Consider the following 23,951-nt stretch of genomic DNA (forward strand, 5'->3'; position numbering starts at 1 on the left):
GGGCTCATCTGTGCGTATGGCAGAATTAGCAGCAGGAGCCATGGGGACATCTCTGGGGGGTGGAAATGTCTTATGGGTCGATCTGGGAGACACACCTGGGCAGACAGGTAAGCTGTCACATGGGCCCAGTGCCTTCTATCACGTGTCAGTCATCTCAACAGTGCCCTGAAAAGGCTCCTGAGGTGGACAGTGCCTTGGGAACAGTCCTGCCTCTCAACCTTGTGATTCCTTTCTTAACAGTCAGAAGAGGACATCGATGTCTTGGCCTTTGGCAAACAGCAGCCCGAGAATGTCGTAAACCCTGTGTATGAGAGCTCATCAGCAGCACCCCCTGAGTCCTCCTGTGACCCCTTCCCAGTGAGTCTGAGCTTTCCTCCAGGGAAGCTAAGGAAGGGTTCAGCGGGGGTGCAGGATGCTGGGGTGTAGAGTGCTGGGCGCAGGATTCTGGAGTGCAGAATTCTGGGGTGCAGGATACCGGGGTGCAGGATGCTGGGGTGCAGGATGCAGGATGCCAGGGTGCAGAATGCCGGGGTGCAGGATACTGGGGTGTAGGGTGTTGGGGTGTAGAGTGCTGGGGTGCAGGATGCTGGGGTACAGAATTCTGGAGTGCAGAATGCTGGGGTGCAGGATGATGGGGTACAGAATTCTGGGGTGCAGGATGCTGCACCTCAGGAAGAGCCACCCGTCTAGGACGCATCTCAGACAGCAAGCCTGGGGCCAGTTTTCTGTTCAGAGGGCCCTGCTTTTTTGTAGCTGGCAGAAGCCTCAAACTGGTGACTGCCTAGCCTGCCTCAGGTCTGGTGGGATGCCACTGTGGAAGGGAAGCAGGCCTGTAGGAGAGGCTTCCCTTAGCTATGCTCAGTTCTGCCTTGGGCAGAGCAGATTCTTGCTTAGGGAGGCCTCTAACAACGGTGGTGTTCTGGTCTAGTCTTCCAGGAGGGGACTAAGTTAGTGAGGCTTGAGCATGGATGGGGCTACTCTGACTCCACCCAGGGCTCCCCGTTCACATCAGTTCTGGGCTAGGAAGCGAGGGGAAGACATTTTAAGAATTTAAGCAGTGTGCTGAGCATCCTTGCCTGATCGGCAATGCCACACAAGCTGACCGTGTTCTTTGGGTCAAGGCAACAGTTGAATCTGGGCTTCTCTGGGTTAACAGCCCTGTATAGTATTAATCAAAGCCAGATGGCCGCTGTCAGTTCAGTGCTTAGAACATACATTCCTCCCACAAATCACAGTATAGTTTATCTTTAAAAAAATAACTCTGGAAGCCCATTAAATCAAACATATATAGTATTTATCTATTTTCTTATTGAGACAGGGTCTCGCTGTGCAGCCTTGGCTAGCCTGGAACTCACTATGTAGGTTCACCTCCTTCTGCTCCCAAGGGCTGGGATCAGAGGCTGTGCCACCACACCCAGCTGTGTAGTTGAGTTTTTATAGGTCATCGCTGAACACTACAAGGTTTTCTTGCGAAACCACTTTAAGATTATTTACTGTGATAGGTGTAAACCGTGAGTCAGTATTCTGTGGCTGGTGATGTGTGCGGTAGCAGGTTGGATTATCTTTGCAATGGGTTGAAAAATAACCACATGGCAAATCTTGTTTTATTTTTTAACCACGTAAAGACTGTGTTCAGATTTCAGCAGTGGGCTCTGTTGGAGTATGGATCATGTTTATTGACTAGTACGGGTTTGTTCCTGTTGGCACCGTCATTTCAAAAGCTTGTGGCAGGTGGGGTGTTAAGCTGCTCCGTGCACGCGCGCACGCCATACCTCCCCGTCTGTTGCCTTCTCCTAGGGCACTGTCTGTCAGCTTTCTGCATGATAGAGTCACCTGGAGCAAAGGGACCGCATTCTAGAAGCAGGATTCAGCTAGATTCAGTCAGAACGAGTGGCCAGAAAGTTCCAGTAAAGGACCCCTGAGCCCAGGACACCAACAGGCTACATTCTCTGACTTTAATATTGAAGAGGGGGCACCTGTCCCATCTCTCTACATCCCAAACACCCTTGAGAAACCTTTGCTAACATGGTGTGCTGCTTGTCAAAACCTCTGTGGCGCTCAGAGCTGATGACAGTAGGCGGCTTAGCAGGGCTCCCTGGCAGGGGGCGGGGCGTTCATGCCGTCACCTGTGTGTGAAACTTTTATCATTTTAATCACTACTGGCTAACCCTCGCCCCTTGCTAGTGAAGCAGATACCCCTACGGTGCTGTTAGAGAGGAGGAACCAACATTGCGGAGGACCTCACAGGCAGCTCAAGCAGCAGAGCATGTGCGGTCCCAGCATAAGCCGCTCTGACCAGCACCCCCATCTATACCCCGCATTGAGGCATCAGTGTACCAAAAGCCTCATGTAATGCGTACACCTAACACACGGCATGCTTTCGGCCCCAGGGCCGAGCAGTGTTTCCCAGGGGACAGCTGCAGGAGCAACAGCCCCACCCCGGTGTCACAGCCCTCAACAGTGACACCCTGTCTTCCAGGACCCTGAAGAACAGGAAGTGGAGAGCAGCGACCCCCTGGGGGCACTGAGGCCCTGATGTGAGCAGTCATCCAGCAGCCAGTGCCACGTGAACCCCTGAGCCAGCACGGCTCCACTGTGGGGTTCTCAACACCAGCTGTCTCCTGTTTTACACTATGATAGAGTCAGAAACCATACCTCACCTCTCTGGTTAATAGAGGGCTGTTTCCATGGGCAAGGTGCCACGTTCCCAGGCCCATCCAGAGGGACCTCTACCTCTTCTGAGGCTGTTGTTCTTGGGCATTTCAGATGGCCTTGCTCTGTTCTGCCTTATCTTTCGGGTAACTGTGATCCTGTGGTATTTTCCTGTTACTGTAAGTGCCTATGGCAGGGCTTCACCTTGTGAACTTTGTATCCCAGTACCCAGAAGTACCTGCCACAAGGATGTGCTCAATAAATATTATAGAACAAACTAAAAAGTCACTGAGTGCCTAGGAGGGGTCAAGCTATGAATGCAAACTACTTATTAAGACTAATTAGAGCCCTTTCAATTAGCCAACATCTGTCTCATGGATTCTTTAGTTTTGTTTCCTTGCATTTACCTTAAGATCTTATAAACTCTCTCAACTCCAGGAAACTGGAGCTGCCCCAGTCCTCTGCAGAGGATAATTTATCACTACCTCTGGGACAACACGTCATGAAGGAGCCATGCCACATTTCCAGGAATCGCCCCAAAACAAGTGTAGGGCAGATTAACTAGTGGCTCCGTGACATCCATCATCACACTGGGGGACACGGGCACAGATGCGGGTCCACTCGGCACCCTGAGGGTTAAATGCCAGTACAGATGCTAAATCTATACACATACACATGTAAGACGTGAAATTAAGGCATTTGAAATATTTATAAACTCATCCAAGTTTTTTGTTTTTACATAGGGTTTCTCTGTATAGCCCTGGCTGTCCTGGAACTAGCTTTTGTAGACCAGGCTGGCCTTCAACTCAGAGATCCGCCTGCCTCTGCCTCCTGAGTGCTGGGATTAAAGGCGTGTGCCACCACCAGCTGGCACAAATTTTCTTAATATTCCTCAGCACGTCTCAGCTTCCCAGGTAAACAAACACAAGCAAGCTGGTGAACCGCCATTTCTTGTTCTCCGATATGTTGCACCCCAACCACCCCCACATCTGCATCCCCCACCCCTGCTGCGTGCCCGAGACAGAGCTCACACAAGTTTCTGTCTGAAATCTCCAGTTTCAAACCCCAGAAATAAATCTACATTTCACCCTTTATCAATACCCTTTTGTGGGTCCGCTAGATTGCTTCTTTTGGGGTACTGGGCATCACACTCAGGGCCTCAAGCATGCTGGGTAAGCATTCTACCAGGGAGCTGTAGTCCCAACCCTAGCATGACTTTTTGATCTTTGGCTTCCTTTAGTAGAATAACCTCAACTCCTGGGGCAAACCATGTTTTGCAGCTGACTTAAGTGCACAGCTGGCGGTGTACCAACAAACCAGGAGACACAACTCAAGCTTTTATTTGGCTGTGAGTTCATTATCACAACATATACAATCAACATGTAGAATAAATAGCAAACTCACATTCCAAATAAATAGTAAACCTATGTCGCGTTTATCGTGCCTGATAGCACACGGGCACAATCTATCATTCCTCTACACAAGAACTACATTGGAGCCCAAGCTCGTAACAGGAGACACAGGAGCGCTGTGGGAGGAGAAAGGAGACATGCTTCATGCAGGAAGCTGTTGCGTGGGGGTCTGCCTGGAGTAGCATCTGAGAAGGGAAGGCGCAGGCCAGTGGGTAGGGTGGGCGTTCTTCTCTTCTCTTGTTCCCCTGTGTTAGCCGCTGGGGGTTTGGGCAGCTGGCATCTAAGGCCAGCACTGCTCAGCACTGTCAGGATCTCAAAAGGACGCCCCTGGGGCATCCCGAGCAGCGCGCATCCTTTTGAGATCCTGACAGTGCTGGGTGTCACCTGCTGGCATTAGATGCCAGCTGCCAAAACCCCCCCGGCGGCTAACGCCGGGGAACACGTAAACAGAAAAATGCCTATACTAGCTTTAAAAAGATCAGAATGCTCAACCCCAGTGTTTAGAACACAACACAGGAGGAGGGGGCCTGGAGGGTCACCTCTGCCATGGTGTTCAACACAACAAACAGCTAAGATCCCCATGGTAATACATTGCATCCCAGTGGATGCTGGACAGCCCATTCAGCTTCTGTATTGGGGCAGGGCCTACGAAAGGCCAGGGAGCAGTCTATCAGCAGACAGTTACGATCTGTTTACTGTAGTAAAGGTGATGAATAGCGAGCACTCGCCACGAGCCTCCTTCATTCGTGCCCTTCTTGAGATTTAACATGTGTCACACCACAGTTGCACGCCTGTAATCCAACACTCAGGAGACTGAGGCAGGAGGATTGAGTCCAAGGCCAGCCTGGGCTCCATTGCAAAACCCTAACTGGAGGGAGTGAGGATGGAGGGGGTGAGGAGGAGAGGGAAGAGCAGCTATGGCGGCCGCAGGAACATCAGCACAGAAGCTTTCAATGAGCCGGGTGACAGGAGACGAGGCTAATCAAGCCACAAGCACAGGACTGTGTGTCATCTCCCCCAACAGCAGCCATTCCTGTGGCTCTCAAAGCATCAAATATGTTCAAAGACACTGGAAAGCAGATGTAATAAAGGATTCCTTCCCCCAGAGCACGGAGGGAGGAAGAGATGCCCCTTGTGAGCTTGGCTCTCAGCATGAACTTGAAATTCCACCAGCGAGCTGCCTGTCCCAAGTGCCCTAGCACACAGGCTTGCACTGGCCACATACTGAGCCCCACGGCTTTGCTTCTTGTCGTCTTCTGCGAAGTCCGACCCGCCAGCTGAAAGGCAGTTTTAACTAGAGCTGCCATCCCCTCACCCACCCCTGGGGAGGAGGAAATCTGGCCATCACCCCTTTGCCAGCTCGGGGCGGACAAAGCAGATTCACACTGAGGACAAATGCTTCTTGTTCTTCCTCAACAAAGTCATTGTGGGAGGCTCTAGTCTCCTGGAGCAGTATGTGTAAAAGTCTGCAAAAGCCCAGGGTCAGAAGACCGGGGACCTGGCGGCAGGTGTCACCATGTCCTCGCAGTCCCCAGGGCTCTGCTCGTAAACAACCAAGAAATGTCTCAGAACCACGGCATGCCCTCTCTTGACCTGCTGCACACAGACAGCATCAAGAGGGCTCCCTTGTCTCAAAACGCTTGGCGGTGGTTCCACAGTAAACAAGGCTACATCCGTGTTTCAATGCTGTGCGGAAGAGGGCAGAACCAGGCAGCCAGCTCCTGTCTCTACCTGGACAGGACAGTATTCGTGGTAAGGTAGAAAAATACAAAAGGTGTTGTCTGACTCTTTGGAAAAGCAGCTCTCAGGCCCACTGGGCCCTTTGTGAGGCCGCTGAGGCTGTGGCTGCTCCTGGCTTTTTCCGCCGGCAGACACAGGATTACTTGGCCTGAGCCTCCTGCAGAAGGGGGGCTTTGAAGGCAGAGGGGCTGTCCGACCATGCGGGGAGCTCATGCTGCAGCGGAGTCCTCCTGGGGTAGAATGTGTGGTGGACATCATAGTTCAGGAGACAGCTCAAGGACGCCATGTAGATGTCAGCGAACCTCGACAGACGCCTCAGGAAGTAGGTCGGGTTCTGGTCTGTGCGGAACAAGCTCCCGAACTGGGCGTTGAAGAAATTTTTGGTCATTTCTCTGAAGTGTCAAAAAATAAAAACAAAGCAACAGAGAAAGATTTTAAAGTGGTTTTTCTTAACTACTTGCGTAAAAATATACTTAAAACAAAAAGCTACTGGAAATAAAAAGTAGCCAGTTAGCAAAGAGCAGACCTAATGACCTAATTCCCAGAGAAACTGTGTGAGCCAGGTATGGGGCCAATGCCTGCATATCTGACCCAGGGCTGAAGTCAGATCGGGAAGACAGCCTAGGCTACACAGGGAGACCCTGTCCTACAAAACAAAGAAACCACAAAACACCATCTGTCAGGCCTTCTCTCAGCTAGCTGGTCACATTCCTCACTTACACCAGTTAAAATACTACTCTGAGGCTGCAATGTGAATGCATGCGCCTCCAGACACACACTCTGTGCAGATCAGAGCCGGCGGAGCTGTTCTGGAGGTATAATTCTGCGTGTTCCTAGGTCAAGAACTAAGCAAGGAAATAAAATGCTGTAAACCCTCAGTCTTCTCATGGAAGATTTATGGATTATAATGTTGATTACCACCCTCCTTGGCAGACCCTGAAGTGCCCTGCACGCTCCCTCCCAGCCTAGCCCACAGCACCCACGGGCACTCAGGCCACAGCGGGAGGCCTCTGCAGCCAGACCCCTGTGTGTTCCCATCTCAGTCAACATTCCAGCAAAATGGATCAGTGCCATTTGAATGGCGTAACGCAGGTTACAGATACAGCAGAAGTCTTTCTTGCACAACTGTGCATAAAAACCACTCAGTAGTTAGTAGTTAACAACTCCAGTTGTCATCGGAGACTGACAGATGCAATGACCAAATGGCCACAGCTGTTAAAACCCCAACCAGGTCTCTGCAGATGAACTACACAGATGGCATTTAAACTTTTCCTGCGACATCTCATGGAGATGAGAGGGGAGGAGCCGGAGAGATGGCTCAGTGACTAAGAGTACTTTTTGTTCTTACAGAGGATTTCCAACACCCACAAGGCAGCCCACAGCTGTCTGTAACTCCAGTTCTAGGGGACGTGACGTCCTCTTCTGACCTCCATTGGCACAAGGCATGGACAAGGTGCACAGACATATATGTAAGCAAAACACTCCTGCACGTGAAAAAAATCTAAATAATAATAAAAGAGAGAAGGAAACAAAAACAAAAAGATGTGTAGATAGCACAGGTGTGGAGCCTACGGGCGATCCCTGCCAGGTGAAGCGCTTCCTTAATGAGCCACTGTAGGGTCCTGAAAGTGTGTAACCCATGTGCTGTGGACTACAGGCCTTCAGAGACGGGTCCTGCAGTCAATCCCATTGTCCCCCTTTCCTACTTTCCTCTGCTCCACATTTTTATAGCAAAAGAATCAGGTCAGAATAAGCCCAAGCCAGCCAACGGGCTGAGGAAGAGGCAGGATGGGACTCGGTGCAGGCTTGGCATCTGCAGAGCCTTCACCATCCCTTGTCATGTCCCTGCCATTGCTCAGGGACCAGAAGCCCTGAAACAATCCCTTTCCACATCTCGGCTTAGGACACCCACATACAATTGGTAGAGAGAGTGAAAGCACCCATCACAGGGGAGCACAGGTGTCACCAAAGGCTCCTACGGACAACCGTTCTCTCGGGGCACACTCATGACATCTCTGACAACAGGAAGGCTTTCTGGGAATACTCCTGAAACAGCAGGCTGAGGATTCCCGTGTCCAGAGCCCACCCCTAACACAGTGCCAGCAGCCATGTGTCACTAGCTACCAACAACCTGGCGCTAGTCACAGGGAGAAAAAAAGCCATGGCCCCCAGGGGTTTCCAGTGGCAAGGGCAGAGGACAGATGGAGCTCACAGCTGGCTCTGAAGAAACACCTCACGTCACCATCCTACAGAACTGGTCCTGGAGACTTAACAGTCACCGTCACACCTGGGAGCTAGGACGGGATACCTCCGAACGTCACCTCAGATGCACAGAGCATATAGCAAGGGTAGGGTGACATTCACAGCGGGTGGATACGACGCCCTTACCTCATCTCCTTCCTCTCCTTCTTCCACTCCTGCAGAACCAGCTGGGAGTCAGCGTCTCTGTAGACCTGCAGGGACAGAAGCCAACTGTTTCCAGGGCTTTGGTTTCAGACAAACCCATTAGCAGTAAGCATTTCTTAATGGGTAACTTTTCATGAAAGAATCTCAGTCCTTAAGTCTAATAGGGAGGCACTTGTGTGAAGTAATGTGCTCTCCCAAGTGACGCACACAGAAGCTTCGGTTCTCTACTATTAGAAGCCTGGCTTAGGACTGAGATGGCTCAACAGATCAAGACACCTGTTCCCAAGTCTGGTGATCTGGTTCCATCCCTAGTGGAAAGAGAACCAACTCCTACAAGATGTCCTCTAACCTCACACAAATGAAGTGGCGTGTGTGCACGCACACAGACACACATACACAACACTAAATCTAAGAAGAACATATTCTAGCAAATTAAGATATAAAATTAGGAAGACATAAAACCATTACTAAAGGTTATATATAACACAATACATATATATCCACATATGATATGTGAGCCATGCCCGTAATACCCATATATTACATGGTAAATACACATTACATGGTATCTTCTGTCCCTCCTCCCTGAGTATGAAAACAATGGCTGAGGAGGGGCATGGTGTGTGTTGTGGGAACGCACTCAGTCAATCATGTGGATGGAGTATTCTTATTCATCTAAGCCGATGTCTTTACTGACTACCTCACATATGGTGAATGCACACCGTAAGAAAAGTGGCGATACATCCATAGATCCTAAGCCCACGGCATCTGGAAATTAGCACTGAAGTGTTTCACTTACACAAGACAACGGGACTCAGATGCTCTTCACTTTTATATCCCTAATGTCACATTAGCTTTGATGAAAAGGAGACGTGACGGACTCTCTGGTGATCAGAATATGAGCAAATGGCAAAAGGAAAAGTGACAGACGACTCCCCGCGAGCCAGGAGGTGGCACCTCATACCAAGGTTCTCACCACTAAATAGCAACAGTGAAGCCAGTGTCAGGGCACTCACGTGTGCTGCTACCTCCTGTTTATCACAACTGCCCAGCTCGACCATCAGCCAGTCAAAACCTGTTCCAACTGAGCCTTAGATTTCCTGCCTGATATCTGTCCAGAGCCAGGAAGCAGCAGTCACTGGCAAATCCTACCTGAGCGCTCCTAAGGCACCAGGTACTGAGCCAGCACCTCTGAGCTTTGATGGGGTACTACAGACACATTTTTAATTAGTGCTCCCATTTATTTTAGTGTTCTATTTTAGTGTGCGAGTGTTTCGCCTGTATGTATGTCTCCATCACGCGCATGCTACCCTCCCAGGTCTTTCTCCATCACTTAGGCATGAGCAGTCCCCTCTCCTGCGCCCATGTCATCAGCACCTAATCACGCTTGCCCCCGCCGTCCATGGTCCCTGCAGAGGTCTACAGACCCCAGCTGTCACCGTAGTCATGACCACTTTAAATGTCTTTCATGACCAAGGAAATTACTCTTTATAGTCATTTTTCCAAAACCAAAAGTTATATTCTTCTGCTCAATTCATCAGACTTAACGCCATACAACACTCTGCTACTTGTCCCCAAATTAAACCCAATCTCACAGGACACATTGTCTTAATAATGGTCTACTTATTTCGAAATTAACCATCACAGGAAGTTCTGGAAGCATAAGTCATCAGCTCAATGGAAAAATGGTGGTCCAGGTAGGGCGGTGAGGAAAGACGTTACCCACACCAACAGAACTCTTTAGTGCATCAGAACTTGAAGGGATGCAGCAGGCAGGTAAAGACCAAAGAGCTGGACAGAGGCCAGCATAAGGCCAGCACCGGGATTTCCTGCTAAGCTCAAGGAATCATGGGTATAGGCAGGCTGTGCTCTCAGGCTTACCCCAGAGTTTGGAGAGGAAGAAATGAACGTGAGACCTGAACCTTACATCGCACTCCACGTCTGCCTGGCTCCACACTGCAGCTACTCTGTAAGGGACAAGTGGCCTCAGCTCCGAGACTCCGTCTCCTCTCCTATAAGGTCAGGGGAGAAATAGACACGCCAATTCCCTCTTCTTACTTCCCTAGTCTATGTCTTGTGTGATGCATTCTGTATGTCACAGGAATATGTAAATACTACCATTCTCTCAGCTAGCAAGCATTTTCCGTAGGTCAGAGGGAAAACCTCGTTCCAGAGACAACTGTATTCAGCCAGCACACGCAGGTCACACATGTATATGTGGTCACTACAGCCAGCACACGCAGGTCACACATGTATATGCGGTCACTACAGCCAGCACACGCAGGTCACACATGTATATGCGGTCACTACAGCCAGCACACGCAGGTCACACGTGTATTTGATCAGATGCTCAGTCACAGAAGGAATACAAATCAGGCAGGAGCTGTCTCCTTATCCTCAGAGGGAGGGTTGTTCCCAGACCCCATGACCTAAAATTGTGGGCACTAACAAACCACACACACACACACACACTGTTTTTCCTATATGTGTATACCTATAACAAAAATCAATTTATAAATTAGGCACAAAATGAGATTAATGACTAATGATAAAGAAATAGCTTTAACAATATACTATGAACGTTATTTAAAACTTACGGATTGTTTATTTCCTAAATTTTCCATTTCATATTTTTTGACCACATAATCATAGGCAACTAAAACAAAAGCACAGAGAGCGTCCCAGTAAGAGTATCACAGAGTCTTAGCGCCGCCTGACAACCACTAAGGCAGCGAGCACTTCAGGGTAGTGCTGGGCAGTCCAGACTCAGGCAGAGCCGTCACTTAACCTCTCAAAACCCAGCTTCCTTATTCTAAAATGTCCCTGCACACACAGGACAGCCGTGACTGAAGGCTGTGCCCCACGCAAGCCCTTGGCACGATGGTGGGCACATAAGGAGCAGCTACTACCTTGTGACACAGACAGACTCAGCAGCATTAGGCCAGACTCGACATCCAATATTTTTAGAAAACCACCTCACAGCACACACGGTAAAGAAAGCAAAACAAAACCCTGGTCAGAAGAGCCAAGAGCCAAGGTCCCAAGGAACCCAGGCCTGGAGGACGTGCAGGGCCCCATGCACTGGAATGTGTACCCCGGGAGAGAGGACAGGCCTACCCTGCCTCTCCTCGAAGCTTGGCAGCAGAATCTGTGGGCAGAAGGCCATGGCCAGAGGCTGCAGGTGTGCAAGCCAAGAGTGGCCATCTGTGCCACTGAACCTAAGCATCTCACGCGTTCACACGGCTGTCGAGATGGGGTGGGAGGAGCAAAGGCAGTCACAGGTCACAGGTACAGCCGAGGGGCTGCAGCTCGGGCTAGGAAATGAGTGTAACAAAAGCATCCTGTCTAAACTGCCCCAAACTGGCTGCATGACTTGCCAATGAACTCTGGAAAGCAGCTAATCACAGTGCCACTGGAGGCTGACCCAGGATCCCAACTTACTCTGTGATTCTTTGGTGGCTAGATTGGCATGTTGATTCCCAAGGACCCTTCATTTTACAGATGGGGAAACTGAGGCCAGGGCAGGGTAATCTAAAGGCAGGGAAGGTGGATGAGCATAACTGTTTTCACCAACAGAGGAACAAAAGTAGCACCTACCATTAAGACCCGCCGAAGGCTCCAAATGGCTTGGTAAAGGTCCCATCAAGGGGAAAGGAGAAAATAACCGCCAGCAACGCTACAGTATGCCGAGGACAGCTTAGCCCTTATGCTTCATATTACACAGAAAATACAGGACATGCTTTGATCAGAGACAGTCCTGAAGCTTACAAGGGAAAGGAGAGAGAGAAACAACAACAACAAAAGTAACACCCCAACCTGCATCTGCTCCAGGAGCCCCGTCAAGGTCTGTAGCCAGGTCATGGTCTGAATGTACTGCTCCGTGTTCATGATTTTGAGCTCAGACCGCAGCTCGGGGATGATGGCTCCAGTGCGCCAGCCATGCTTCAGGGTCAGATCCTGATCACAGAGGTCAGAGGATGCCACATCAGTGCCTCAGGACGCAACAGTGTGTCACCTCTCCCAGCCCTCAGGACGCAACAGTGTGTCACCTCTCCCAGACAAGGGAGGCAGCCACTCGGTCACTCTTTAATTGTAATGGTTGGTTATTAACCAGGTTGGATGTGGTGAATTACACTTCATTTAAGATCAATTTGGCCCCAGGCTTTGACCACTTCACCCAGGGAAAGCTTCTGCTCTGGAAATCATGGCTGTGACTCACAGCTACTTTGGAGATTGGGGGGACAGAAAGGTTCCTGGCATTTCGTGCTTATCGTAGTGCTTTATATGGAAGGAATTTGCATATTAAATCTGGGAGCACATTTCTTCTTTCCATCATTTCGAAGAGAAAAATAAAGGTTATCTTCTTCACAACTCCGATCTTTCGTGATTTGTCAAAGTGAGCCACTCAAAACTGTGACCCCCCACACACTCCTAGTGTCTAAGGAAAACAAAGATTGCGTCACTACCTCCACCCCTACTAGGCGGAAGAAATGACAGTCCCCACTGAGGGAAGAAGACTCCTCACCGCCAGGTCACTGTATATGTGGTCACCAAAATACAGCACTTTGGATCCTCTCCATCCAGTGAGCTTCAAAAACTCATACAAATTGCCCTGCAACAGAAGAAGGAGATAGATCACTGTATGTCGGAAACACCGTGGCCCAGTCTACAATACCTATGCTTTAAAACTTGTAAAAGATGTTTTTAACCCCTAAGATTTGTTGTACATACCAACATAGAAAGCTAAAAGCACACTCAGGGAAAACTGTTTAGACCTTTCTTTGATGCCAAATGTACTCTGAAAAAATTTCACTGTCAGGCATGATGACCCCAACATTCAGGAGGCAGAGTCAGGTGGATCTCTGTGAGTTCAAGGCCAGCCTGGCTGACATATTCCAGGTTAGCCAGGACTACGTATAGTGAGACTGTCTCAAAAACAACGACAACAACATTTCAGGCTACATAAGCCTCTTTGCAATGATCTTGACGCTACCCAAGCATGCTGGGACCGTCATTCCACACAAGCGACTTTTAATTCTGTTGTGACAACTACAGTTGATTCCTTCTGCCAGTGAGCACTAGCGGCATCACTGCCCTGTAGGGGTCTCCCAGGGCGTTCTATCAGCCACATCCAAACCTTCTGAGTTATTAGAAGTAAAATTGCCTGAATTCAAACTCGTTTTTCAAGGCCTGGAGAGTACATCGATGGTAAATTTAGCAGGCTATTACAAACCTACCAAGAATGTCGAGTAAAGAAAACAATTCCAACAACATAAAAATGATGATCAGCATGGCCCAACCTCCTGACAGCCTTACAGGATGATGTCAAAGGGTTTAAAACCGCACAAGGAATGTTGGATGAATAATACACCAAGATTAATGGCCCTCAGAGAGAGCTCTCGGAGGTTTACTACCGACACTTTACATTTTATAGAGGGTAATGCTTTAAATAATATTTTTTAGAACGGTCAACTTTGAGTTAGTGCGAATACCAGCATACGGACCCACTGCATTGACTCTGGCCTAAGTTTTACCATTTAATTATAAGCAGCCAGTCAAGGGATGGACTGTGCCAAGCGCTTGCACAGGCTCGGTATGGGCGGCCCTCTGCGTGCAGACACAAAGCCAAGCAGCCGAAAGGAGCCGGGGAAGGCGCAGATACCTGCTTGTAGATCTGGCCTTTCTGGAGTTTATGGATTTTATCCCAGAGTAAGACACCTTTCTCATTCACCTTCCGGAAAGGTCTAACAACAGAAAAGGGAAGCGTTACTAGAACACAGAATGATAACCGGGGACTCACGGACAACATGAAGTAGCTCTTGGACCCCAAACCTCACTGCGCCCCTGACCCAGGGCACCCCATCCCACACTATGCAGACCCCACCAAAAACCCACTACCTACAAGTAGGTGATGAGGAATAAAGAAAAAGTGAAGAAGAAAAGAATTCTAGGGTCAACCACCCTTGGCAAGCACAAGCCCTTTTAGCCAGGTTTCCCTAGCACATCTGGCAGGGCAGAGAGCATCTGCTTCTCGGGGGAAGCCTGCAGGGACACCGCTGCCACCCTGGGTCAGACACCAGGCAGAGGGCAGGGGCACCAGCTATGATGGGGCTGGGAGTGTGGCACAGCCCACGGGGCTCAGGGTCCTTTTGGGGCAACTGTTTCCCCAGTCACAGAAATAGAAACTTCCTGTAGGTATCAAAATCGAATTTCCCTTTTCTAAGGAACATGAAGATTTCTGTGCACTTTTATTTATATGTCTTTTCTTTAATCCTGTGAGCAATCTCTCGTGTGACGTCATACTCCCTAAACACATTAGCAGCAAGACAAGCTGGCCGCTTAACCTGGCCAAATCTGTCATCTTTAGTGGCTGCTTAACATTTCCTCACATGGATATTCTGAATGAACGAGTCATCCTCAACGGTTGGGCTTCTATAAATAACGGAAGGAACGGGAATGTTTCGGCTGTTACTGCAGACATCCAGAACAAGGGGGAGAAGGTGCGGGGCCGTGAGTCCCTCCCAGGAAGAGCTGGGGTCCTGACCCCCGCACTGTGGACAAACATGTCAGAAAAGCCTGGGTGAAGGGAGGCCCAGCTTTCCCAGGGATCCAGGAATTGTGCGAGGGCCCTGAAGCAACATGGTGAGCGTGCCGCTTCTGATTCCACTCAAGACTCTGGCCTGTATTCTCATTCTCTGTGCTTGGCTTTGCGGCTTGCCTCTTGTTCCGGGAGCCACTGTGGAACTGAGCATCCCCCAAGGAGTATACACTTGCTTCACTAACTTCAGGTACCACACTAGGGTGCTTGGACCCACCACAGCAAAGGCTGCTGGTCACCAGCCACAGACCAGGAAAGCCCGTGCAAACCTTCCCAAACTAGTGCCTTAGACAGAAACTATTCTTAGAATGCTATCACAAGAATCCTCAACAATGTGGGTCTCTAGAAGTGGGGGCCACCTATCTGTCCCCCAGGATAAATGACATTTTAGCACTCTTGTGCTGTTCCCAACTGCTCCTTGTCACCTCCCAAAACTCCGGAGGCAGGGCGGGGGGCGGGGGGGACATTACATAAGACATGGTTGAACCTTGTCCTGGATGGCAGAGAAGTCTGCAAAATCCAGCTGCAATTTTAGATGCACCAATTAGCTTTATTTCAAGAGACGCCACCAGGCGATCTGGCATTGGTAGTGCTCTTATACGTCACAAGGTATGTGGAGCCAAAGACCTACTTTGCTGTGTGGTATTGATCCTTGTTTTCCATCGTAGTCTATCAGTTTCTTAAAGCCTGACCCCCATGACCAAAGCAACCCACACTGAGCTGAGAATGCTGTCTATGTGCCCGCCCACTCTTCCCAAAGCTGGGTGTTAGACGGGTTACAAATCCGGAGCTGTGCCTCGGATGCTCGGGACCTTGTAACTGCATTTCACTAAAGCACGCTCTTCCCGTATTCGCAGAATACCAGCAAGCCCCCGACAGATGGGCCTTACCTCCTCTTATCGTTGAAGAAGTTGGGTTTCTCGGCCTGAACTATGACCACATCGAAGAGGTCCCGCCAGTCCTTCCCCACGATGTACCGCATCCCTTTGTCTCTGGAACAAGGCAGCCAGGTGAGCTAACACCAAAGGGATGAACTTTTTAAATGTCTTGCAAACTACTCCTTCCCAGCTGCCAAGACAGATGGCATCTGAGCCATGAGCCAGCCGCTGGCGAGGGGACAGAACTTACACGAAGCTGCTGGGGCTGTTGGTGATGAGGAACATCTTCTTGCCATGGTCAGCCAGCTTAGCCAGCACCGCACGGGTCTGCTCAGCGTAACAGATGTACTTCTCTAAGGATGAGGGAGAAGTTCACGCGGTCAGGATGAAATCAGGCGCTTCGGAGGCGCTTACAGGGTGGGCACACACACACACACACACACACACACACACACTGAAACAGAGGATAGTGTGGCACAGCAGCCATCACCTCTCTTAGAACGACACTGACAGACACCAAGCTCTAGGACAGAGAGGAGACACCTTCACTGCCAGAATCAGAGTCCTTAGACAACACCCAGGATATGCCTGTGGTCCCTGTCCAGCCCCTAGGGCATGAAGTTTAAAAGCCCACACAGCAGTACAGCGAGGGCAGCTGAGTACGTACCAATGTCCGCTTCAATGGCCCGGTACATGATTCCCTTGATGTGGACATCCCGTATGGAGTCCTGTCAAAGGCAGATTTGTCATCAGTGAAAGGGGAGCTGGAGTCGGCCCCCGTGGGGCAGCATCGGCCCTCACCTCCGTCTTAAGAGCCTGCCGCCCCACATGCTACCTATCTCAACACCAGCCCATTGAGCCCAGGTAGGACTTTAGGAAAAGCTGTGTTCCCACGGTGGCAGGGGCTGCTGCCAATGCAAGTTCAAAAAGCCTCTCTTTAAAGAGGTCATTTGTGTGATTCTGAATGAAGTCCCACGTGACAAAGAGTAGTTTACATGCAGGATGGCAAACAGATCGATGGCAGACAGCCTCTGCAGGAAGGGGGCCCTGGCCTGCAACAATAGATGCAAACAGTTCTAAGGCAGGACCTCCTCTCTGGATGCCACCAGTAGGGCTAGAAGCTGCCCCGTCACTGTCACCGGGCAGCAGCAGGTCTAACAAGAAAGAGGAAGACAAAAACTCCATTGTAGGCTCAGGGCTGTGCCAGCATGGCCTTGCCCGGTGTCACTGAAGGTTCCGCTTGCCGGGTGGAGACCGTGCAGCAGGCCCTTTGTGGACTCCTGAAGGGCCCAGGGAACCTTCTGGTTCCTGGAGCAGGGGTGTATGCCTGCCACTGTTAGCGTGCTTCTGTCAGAGTGGGCCACTCTGAGCTACACTCTGAATCTCAGCTACCTTCAGCGTAAGCCTGTTCTAAGTCTACACAACACAGAAGACGATGGGTTAACGCAAGCTAAACTGTCTGGGTTAAAAATCTAGGCCCTGCCATTAACTAACTGTGTGACCCAGGACATTCAGGTTCTCGGTGCCTCCGTGTCTTTACATCGGGAGTGATGATAATAGTAACACCTCCGGGTACCAAACACAAAGATGTAATAAGCTAATGCAAAACCCTCCTATCAGGGCCTATTATTATCTGTCAATAATATATAAACATATTTTTAGTTACTGAGAAACTGACACAGATTAATACATAGAGTTCTATAAATAGGTAACTGTGAACACAAACTTATAGAACATGTACATATGAATCTGAGTGTTTGTATCTGTCTGTTGCCCTCCAGTGGGATTCTGAAACGGCTTCTGCAGGCCTCGGTGAGTCATGTGGAGCCTTTGTGGATATGAGGAAAAGATGCCCTGTTAACCAATCCCTCCGGCTCTCCTCACCCCAATACATCCTCGTGAAACACGGTGTACACCAAAGCACACTGTATCCCCTAAGGGTGTGCAATGACCTGGCATTTGAAAAGATTTTAAAAGGGCTCCCTCTGGGTGATGGCAGCCTCACAGCTGAAGCACGGGGCATGGACAGTGGCCTCTTCTGTCTTAAGAGGAGACAGGCTCAGGGGATTCAAAGTCCAGGTCCTGGCAGGCACCATCTGTGTTAGAGCATGCTGTCCTGGTTATTCTGAAGCAGCCCTGTCCCTTTATGACAGCCACAGTCAATCACAGAGACTGGTGACCCCAGAGAAGTACCACCCAAACTCCCCACCCAGACGCAACTGGCCTTCTCCAGAAAGACACAGAGCCACTGCCCTGAGCTCCTGCCCTCTGCCCTCACCTTGACATCTTTGTACAGGTGCACGGGCTCGTAGTCAATGTTGTTCTTCAGGAAGTGCTCATTCACACACGACAGCAGGGTCATCTCGGGCAGTGAGAAGATATCCATGAACTGCTTCATGGTGTTCCCGTGAGAACTCTGCGGGCAGAAGGCAGGCTGAGCGATGCAGACCCCATCTCACGTGGTGACAAGCAGCGAGAGGCTGCCCGGAGGCCAGGGGGTCCCAGCGATCTGCACTCGGCTCCCCCTGCACATGGGGGAGCTTCAACGGTGAGCACCTAAAGTGCTCCCTTGTTCCTGGGCCTCCAGGGGTGATTCTCCCTCCCTCCCTTCCTCCTGCTCTCCCTTCTCTTCCCTCCCTCCTTCTCTTCTGCTCTCCCTCCTCTTCCCTCCCAGGAGGTGAGAAAAGCCCGGATCATGCCCAGCAAAGGCAGCTGAGCAGACCTCAGTCTCAGAATGCTTCAGCCGGGCCTCAGGACGACCACAGCTGCTCCTAGGCAACCCCTAGGGACTCACACCATAACGTGGAGCCACGCTTGCAGGGATATGGGGACAAATGGGGTGACTGAGAAGACAGAGCCTCCACCAGAGGGGATCGTCAAGAGCCAACAGTGGCTCTCTCTCTCTCTCTCTCTCTCTGATCTACACTCTACACTCTCTCCAGACCCGATCTCAGGGTCCCATCAATCACACACACACCAGGCGAGCCCAAACATTAAGTTTCTTTAGCTACAAGCACCCCCCCTCCCCAAAGCACCTGTGCACAAGGCTTGGCTCTTTCCAGGTGGTGCTATTGAGAAGCAATTGGGTCAGAGGCTGCTAATTTCATCCGCAGGTCATCTCATGACCAACTCACACTGACTGACTAGTAAGACGCAGGGCCCAGCTGTAGGAAGCAGATGTAGCTCAGCCCCCAAACCCTTACCTTTCTCCCTCTTTCTTCTTCCCCCTTTCCTCCACCCCACCCTTCTAAATAACGCTGTGCCTCACTGCAGACCTGGGAGCATCAGAGCCGTGACCTCCGAATCCAGAAGCCCAGCTAAGTCCTTCCTCCCTAAGACGTTTCTCCAGCCATAAAACTGCCGACCAAAGGGGAAAGGCGGCTGCTTCTGACGACCCAGCAGCTGTCCTTACCTTTCCGTAAAAGTCACTCATCTGCTCCAAGGGCACATGGGATCCCTCATACATGTCTATGACTTCCTCATCAGGGACAACACTGAGGCCTCTGAAAAAACACAGGTGGTGTCGTTACAGGGTTCGACTGGAGAGAGCAACGTCTGACTTCCGCACACTGATGGGGTTTTTCCACTATGGCAGGAGGCCTGCTGGAGGCAAAATATGACACAGGACACAGTAGCAGCTACGACCAGCAGACAGGATGCTACTGCCAGGCTTCTGTCGGAAACAGGATCCAGATTTACAGCAATAACTAATCCTACATGACATCTCCAACACGCCGAGCGGGATTTCACCTGGGCACCCAGCTACCTGTCACCTGTCCTAGGAGTTACTGCTCTTCCCACAGGAATGGTTACATGCCTCCCTCCAAGTTATCCAGGCAGAAAGCATCGCATCAGGGTTAAATCCGCTCTCCATGGCTTTCAACCCCCCCCCCCCAAGGAATTGCTTCAGGTGGCGATTTTTCACACATCTGAGCAGAGAAAGCTTGTTTCTGTCTCTAACTCATCTTCTTCCTCCATGACTGTCCCCAACACTGAGTGCTGAGGTGGAAAAAGTCACGCAAGAGGCCAAGTGGATTACATGCATGCCCTGCAGCAGGAAGCTCAGGGAGAGGAGCGCCAGGTGACACGGAATGCCCGCTCCCCTCTGCACACATCCACTCTAGGCCTGACCTGGAACTTGCAAATCAGTCCAGTTCCTGCATATCCAGGGGAAACGTCACCCACTCAGCCAGAGCTGCCCATCTCAGAAGGCTGCTCTTCCGCCCTTCTCCAGGGGTGAGCACTTGAGAAACAGAACTGGTAATTAGGAAACAGCAGAAGGCCTCGCTGCCTTCCACAGGGGCAAGTCAATCAGCAGAAGTGCCAACGGGCTGATGAGGTGCAAAGCAACCCGACCTTAAGAGGCTCATGGTGCAGTCTGTGCTTTGACGTGTGATGTCTGCCAGTCTCCACATTAGGGCTAAACGCACGGAGTGCACTCACTGACATTTTGCCTGGCTGACCTGTCACAACTCCTGGCCTTTGAGAACAAAAACAAAACAAAACCACGCTGTGCTCCAGCAATCAGATAAGACCTTGTAACAAACCAGGTCATTCTAGACTGACCTTGGATAACAGCCACCGACAGAACCACACAAGGAAAGAAAGCAGGCAAAACCAAGAGGGGATCCGATGAGGTGAAGGTAGGTTACACACACGCATCTGTGCACATGCACGCACGTGCACACACAAACCCCAGCAGGCAAAATCATGGGGGGGAATCTGTTGAGGTGAGGGTCGCCCACACACCCACACACACACAGGGGATTCGATGAGGTGAGGGTTAGTTAGTCACAAGCACACACACACACACACACACACCGGCCTTGCCCTTGAGAAGTCAACACCGCTGCTGAAAGTCAAGCCCAAGGGTGTGACCTGCGGCAGAGGTCAGAACTGAACAAGACTGGAGCCGCTGCTTTCTTCCCCCACGGTTCTCACCTGGTTGAGGGACCGAGGTGCGGCGCGTTTGCCTGCCTGTCCTGGGGCACTTCTAGCACACTTCAAAACCAGCTACACTACAGGCTCTGGGGCTGGCCAGTTTACAGAGACACCAAGGCTCCCAGAGCCTTGCTGAGACCCATGAGGTAGGGCAGCAGAGCTGGGGTTCACGTGGGAAAGTCAGTGTGACCCCCGAGACAGGCACACGACATGGCACCCTGGAGACTCACTCTGCTCTGGTGGCAGAGAGTGTGCTGGAACTTGCACCTGAGGGTCCCTTCTTAAACACCTCACCTGGTTCCCCCTGCTGAGCCCTGACATCTGGCCCTTACACAAAGGCCAGGGACACACAAACAAAGGGGATAACAGGAGTGGATGGGTGGGGGTCAGGACGGGATGGGAAGGACCTGGGAAGGAGCAAGGAAAGAACAGGACCACTTCAGGCTGGGAGGGGGAAACAGGACAGGCAGCAGCGGGCCATGGGTGCTGGCAGGAATGGGAAGCCAAGGAGTGGGGAGAGGAGCATGAGGCCGGCCAACGCTGTTCTGGGGAAAGCAGAGCAGAGACTTCCTGCTGTTTTCACCCAGCTCACCCACTCCCATCACCCGAGGTCACTTGGGGCACAGGGCCCACCCTGTGTGAAGGACAGGAAGCTCCTCCACTCTCCAGACCTGAGGCTGTGGGATGCAAGCTGATGCTGGTTGAGAACACAGTAACGCATCTGTGTTGGTTTTCAGTTACTTGCGACTAAGAGTCTTAAATCCAGGCACTTAAGAACCTGTGTAGATGCAGTCTAGGGCAGTCTACAAGCACAGGCAGCCCTCAGGGTCCGAGACAGGGGCTGTTGAGAGTGATATCTGTGCGGGCGAACAACATTGGGGAACGCCCATGAGGGCCAGGAGTGAGGGGACGCTGTGCTTGAGGCCAGGAAGGACGTACAGATGTGGGGACAAAAGGGACGATCTGGTGAGGATTTTCAGAACACTGGTGGCTTCTGGGATGGCTGCTCTGGGTTGAACCCCGGGACCAGCTCCACAGAGTTGTCCCCTCACAAAGCCTGTCCCGAGACAAGCACCCACACTGGGGAAGAACAAGAGGGCAGAGTCCATTTTTTAAACAAGAAAAAAAATTGAATTATTGGAAAATAACCGTGTTTGGCACAAGACATTTTGAAAAAGCAGAGGTATCTGGGTCAAAATGAAGCAAATAAGCCAGGCAGTGGTGGCGCGTGCCTTTAATCCCAACGCTCCAGAGGCAGAGTCAAGTGGGTCTCTGTGAGTTCAAGGCCAGCCTGGGCTACAGAACGAGTACCAGGGTAGGCTCAAAGCAAACCCTGAACAAAGAAGGAAACTGAGGTACATGTTTCTGCCTATGAAGCCACACGAGGAAGACTACTGTAACAACTGAGGTCCAACGAGGGCAGGAGACCGTGACCAGAGCAGACAGGGACAGAGTGCCCGAAAGCCAAACCCTCACCTGCCACAGCAGGGCAGTGTCCGTATCTAACAAATCAACAAACATGGCCACGCCGTCTAGGAATTCTATGCACAAGCGTGGATACACACACACACACTGAAGGACCTACAGTTCTAAAGAGCCCACAGTGCTGGGGCGGAGGGGGACAGGGCTGCTGCTGGGCCTGGCGCCTTCACTGGTGCTCGAGTCTACCTGCAGGCCTGCTTTACTCTGACAGAGTTTATGAGACAACAGTCTAAACTATAGCATGCGTGCCTCTTAAAGAATAAGACACACACTAAGACCAGACCGACCACTCCCTGAACCCCTCCCCAATAAGAAAACTATTGACAGCCAAAACCCTTCATTTTAAGTCAGAGATTCCTTCTACCTAACAAAGTGCTTCTATGAGTTCTAAAAAAAGAAGAAAAAGAGCCAATATTGGGCTCCCTAATAGTCACAGAGAGAATGAGATGCTCTGCCACCCACACCCGTGTGGCTTCTCACCCACCCTCAGCTCCTGAGGGCGTCCCTACAGACAAACACGAGCCAGGCCTCGGCGTGTATTCCTGAATGAGTTACTCACGGCCACTTCCCTCATCCCTGGTCAGTGAACGGAGCCTGAAATGCAAAGCCCCTGGGTTACACCTGGGAGCGAGAGGCCACTTCCTCTTACCTGTAGACGGTTCCCATCTGGATGTAATGAAAAGCATCGATCTTCATCAACACTGCCTTTAAAAACAAACATGTGCACACATGTGAACAACAATTTGCATACAAGATGAACAGAGCAAGGGCCGTTATAAATCCTATCAATATTGCGTTTCCCTAACATGAGCATTAGGAGGATTCTCAACCTTTAAAACAGTTCTTCATGTTGTGGAGGCCACCAACCATAAATTTATTTTCGTTGTTACTTCGCAACTGTAATTTTGCTACTGTTATGAGTTGTGATGTAAATATCTGTGTTTTCCTGTGGTCCTAGGCGACCCCTGGGAAAGGGTTGTCAACCCCCAAAGGGGTCGGGACTCAGAGGTAGAGAAACACTGCATGCATGGTTTCTAAGAGCCTTGCGTATTAACTGAGGTGCGTTTGAAGGAAACGGCAATGAGAAAAGAGAAAGGAATAAAGTATGGCAGCTGCCCCCTACCAGCATTAACCCGCATTCCCCACCGGCGCCTGAGACACACGCCTTCCTAACGCCTCCCTCTTCTGATTGGCTCCACCAAATATATTTGAATAATTTCATCCTGCAGCCCCGAAGAACTGCATTCCGACCCATCTACCATGGAAAGCACTAGGGGTTTTATTAAGCAGCTCTTTGCTTCCAACACCTTAAAACTGCAGAAAACCAGGAGATCAGACTCACCCGCTGGACATCATAATGGAGCCCACGGATGGCGAAGTTTGGGTCATACTCGTACTTCCTGATCTCCGCGGGGTACTGAGGGGACAGAGGACACGTGATGAGTGAAATATGAAAGAAGAAGACACGTGTGGGGATACAGTCCTGGGATCGAAGCACTTAGGAAGTGGGGCAGAAGGGTAAAGAGTTCAAAGTTATTCTCAGCTACACATGGAGTTCAAGGCTAGCTTGGGCTACCTCAGTCCCTGGCTTAAAATAAAACAGGAAAGAAGGGCAGGGCAGTAAGTTCAGGACAGCACAGATCGGCCCTGTACGATGGCCTGGGAGTCGTTAACACTTTGGTGAGAAAGTGATACCCATAGGGATAGGCCAGCTTGGCCCTCTGTTTCTCCATCCTGCCCTGGGCTCCATTGGTCCAGGTTGAGATCAGACCCTTGATCCCACTTGCACACCATCACGTGGAGCCCTGCAAGGCCAACCCTAACTGTCAGCCTCACAGGATC

The 23,951-nt window shown here is 50.7% G+C and overlaps 2 protein-coding genes across 2 annotated transcripts in view; one reads left to right on the forward strand and one right to left on the reverse strand.

The window, feature by feature from the left end:
* Positions 1-2,920, forward strand: part of Stab2 (stabilin 2) — a 156,203-nt gene extending 153,283 nt beyond the window's left edge. Inside the window, exons 70-71 of the mRNA XM_041676250.1 lie at positions 241-357; positions 2,480-2,920. Coding sequence (XP_041532184.1) covers positions 241-357; positions 2,480-2,536 — 174 coding nt within the window. The 3' untranslated portion in view covers positions 2,537-2,920. The remainder of the gene's footprint in view (positions 1-240; positions 358-2,479) is intronic.
* Positions 2,921-3,904: 984 nt separating this feature from the next.
* Positions 3,905-23,951, reverse strand: part of Nt5dc3 (5'-nucleotidase domain containing 3) — a 44,008-nt gene continuing 23,961 nt past the window's right edge. The window contains exons 3-14 of the mRNA XM_041673658.1: positions 23,452-23,526; positions 22,759-22,814; positions 19,099-19,189; positions 17,965-18,102; positions 16,354-16,414; positions 15,937-16,039; positions 15,699-15,800; positions 13,873-13,954; positions 12,736-12,822; positions 12,027-12,167; positions 8,193-8,257; positions 3,905-6,196 (exon numbers count right to left, since the gene is read on the reverse strand). Coding sequence (XP_041529592.1) covers positions 5,944-6,196; positions 8,193-8,257; positions 12,027-12,167; positions 12,736-12,822; positions 13,873-13,954; positions 15,699-15,800; positions 15,937-16,039; positions 16,354-16,414; positions 17,965-18,102; positions 19,099-19,189; positions 22,759-22,814; positions 23,452-23,526 — 1,254 coding nt within the window. The 3' untranslated portion in view covers positions 3,905-5,943. The remainder of the gene's footprint in view (positions 6,197-8,192; positions 8,258-12,026; positions 12,168-12,735; positions 12,823-13,872; positions 13,955-15,698; positions 15,801-15,936; positions 16,040-16,353; positions 16,415-17,964; positions 18,103-19,098; positions 19,190-22,758; positions 22,815-23,451; positions 23,527-23,951) is intronic.

Source organism: Microtus oregoni, unplaced genomic scaffold, assembly GCF_018167655.1.
Source record: "Microtus oregoni isolate MIOR12 unplaced genomic scaffold, Mior012 000001F_ref0000356, whole genome shotgun sequence".
Classification (NCBI taxonomy): Eukaryota; Metazoa; Chordata; class Mammalia; order Rodentia; family Cricetidae; genus Microtus; species Microtus oregoni.